Below are 2,120 nucleotides of genomic sequence, written 5' to 3' on the forward strand. Positions count from 1 at the left end.
TGGTATTTTATATAAGTTGAATTCTTAGGCATTTGTCATATTTTTAGAGAGAAGAAAGCCATAGAAAGCAATTTTAGGGGTCCATAAGTAAATTACAAGTAAAAAGCCCTGTTTTTACCCAACTTCTGCTTTAGTCCTAGTAAGTCCATGGGAATATGTTTGGATATCTTTTAATTATAACATGGTAAGATTTATATTATAATGAACAGAAATAACAAAACTGTTATATTAAAATTTAGAGCAATAACTATGTATATCATTCTTTAGGCATTTATAGAATACCTACATGCAGAAAACATGGTAGTATTGTGAGGTCCACAAAGATGAAAAACAATTGCCCCTGTACTGAAAAAACGAATATTTTCATTTGTGGTCCAGAGTACTACAGTTAAAAGAAAACAACAACAACAAAAACTTGTAATATAATGGTAGTCCCTTATCATTTTGGTTATTAACCATCTCTCATTCCCCTAACAGGTCAAATGCAATTATCTAGGAGCACCATTCATTTATAAAATTACTTATTAATTAAACATTTATTGAGTGCATGCTACATTACAGGCCTTTTGATGTATAAGATGATGTATACGGCCTAGTCCTTCCAATTCTGTAAAATGTATGTGATTATAACAGAGAATATAGGATATATTTTTCCAAGGTGGATTGTTATTAAGCTTGTCAGAGAACAACTCACAGTAAAAATGTGTATTAATTTTTGTGTGACACATTCCTTTTTATTGTGAGAAAGAAACGTATAATCACTAATCATATTCAATAATTTCTACCAAAGAAAACTTTACTTAATACAATTCTTATCCTTTTCCATAGAAATACCTCTAAAGGCAGAGAATTAATCCATAGCTGTTCTCAGCAAAGTCTGAGAACATAGTCCAAAGGAGCAGAGCTCTTAAAAATCTCATTTTTAAAATGAAATGTGATTATTATACTCTCTCTTATATTTAAGTTCAATATAGAATATTTCCCTCACCATCCCCACATCTTTAGAGTAAAATTGACATTTTAGGAAGATGGACTGTATTTATCATGTGGCCTCTCTTATTCATGGCACACCATCCAAAACAAGTGCCTAAGTTTGAAGGGACTGAGGAGTTAAGGGATAAGGATTTAAACTTTCACCTAGTTTTGAAAGGTTTATGATGTATAAGGTTGCTCATCTAATAGTACTTTTATAAAATACTTTGCCAAGTGCTATAGTTTCATGAAAATGAGAAACTTTGAACTAAGTATTAAAATCATATTTTTTTATTAACTTGAATATTCTGCCTGTTCAGTTTGTGTGTGTGTGTGTGTGTGTGTGTGTGTGTGTGTTTGTGTGTGTGAGAGAGAGAGAGAAGTAGAAAATAAATTGGTAAAGCCTTTTGGGTTATAACATCATCATGATCTCAATTGACTGATTATTATGAATTTCATTTAGCTCAAGAAAACAAAGCCTGTAATGGGTAGCATAATGTAGAACGGTAATCTTTGACCAAATCTCCTCTCCTACCGATTAGGGTATTTGTTCCACATTATAGGCAATTTGATCACTCACTCTAAAACTTACTTATTGTAAGTTAAGTCTTCCAATTTGGGAAAGTTACTATTTTATAGAATATCATATTACCAAGGTTTTATGATAGCCAGAAGGATATAGTAAGTTTGAACACTAATGGTTTGCTTCTGAAATTTTGAGTATCTTCTCTTTCCTGTAGGCTATAGAAAAACATCTTATTAAGAAGTCCCGGGGAGGTCTTGTCTTTATTGGAGAATGGAAGAATGGGCACTTGGAAAAGAAGATGGGGCATTTGGCCTGCTTTGCTGGGGGAATGTTTGCACTAGGAGCAGATGGTTCCAGAATGGATAAAGCTGGTCATTATTTAGAGCTAGGAGCGGAAATTGCACGTACATGTCATGAGTCATATGACAGAACTGGTAAGAATATTAATAAGTCTAATTATTCAGTCTAAAATAACCTCAAAGTTAAAAATGTGTCCAGAAATTAGGAGAATATATAGACACTTTTCACTTGGAACACAGTAAATCATTTTCTTAAAAACCTGAATTTTTAATTCCAGAAATGTGTTTCTATATCATTTTTTGAAATTTTGAATTCTGCTACT

At 32.1% G+C, this 2,120-nt stretch overlaps 1 protein-coding gene across 1 annotated transcript in view; it reads left to right on the forward strand.

The window, feature by feature from the left end:
- Positions 1-2,120, forward strand: part of LOC105825723 (mannosyl-oligosaccharide 1,2-alpha-mannosidase IB-like) — a 65,392-nt gene that overhangs the window by 19,328 nt on the left and 43,944 nt on the right. The window contains exons 2-3 of the mRNA XM_012663605.1: positions 135-139; positions 1,713-1,932. Coding sequence (XP_012519059.1) covers positions 135-139; positions 1,713-1,932 — 225 coding nt within the window. The remainder of the gene's footprint in view (positions 1-134; positions 140-1,712; positions 1,933-2,120) is intronic.

Source organism: Propithecus coquereli, unplaced genomic scaffold (genome assembly GCF_000956105.1).
Source record: "Propithecus coquereli isolate 6110/MARCELLA unplaced genomic scaffold, Pcoq_1.0 Scaffold814, whole genome shotgun sequence".
NCBI lineage: Eukaryota > Metazoa > Chordata > Mammalia > Primates > Indriidae > Propithecus > Propithecus coquereli.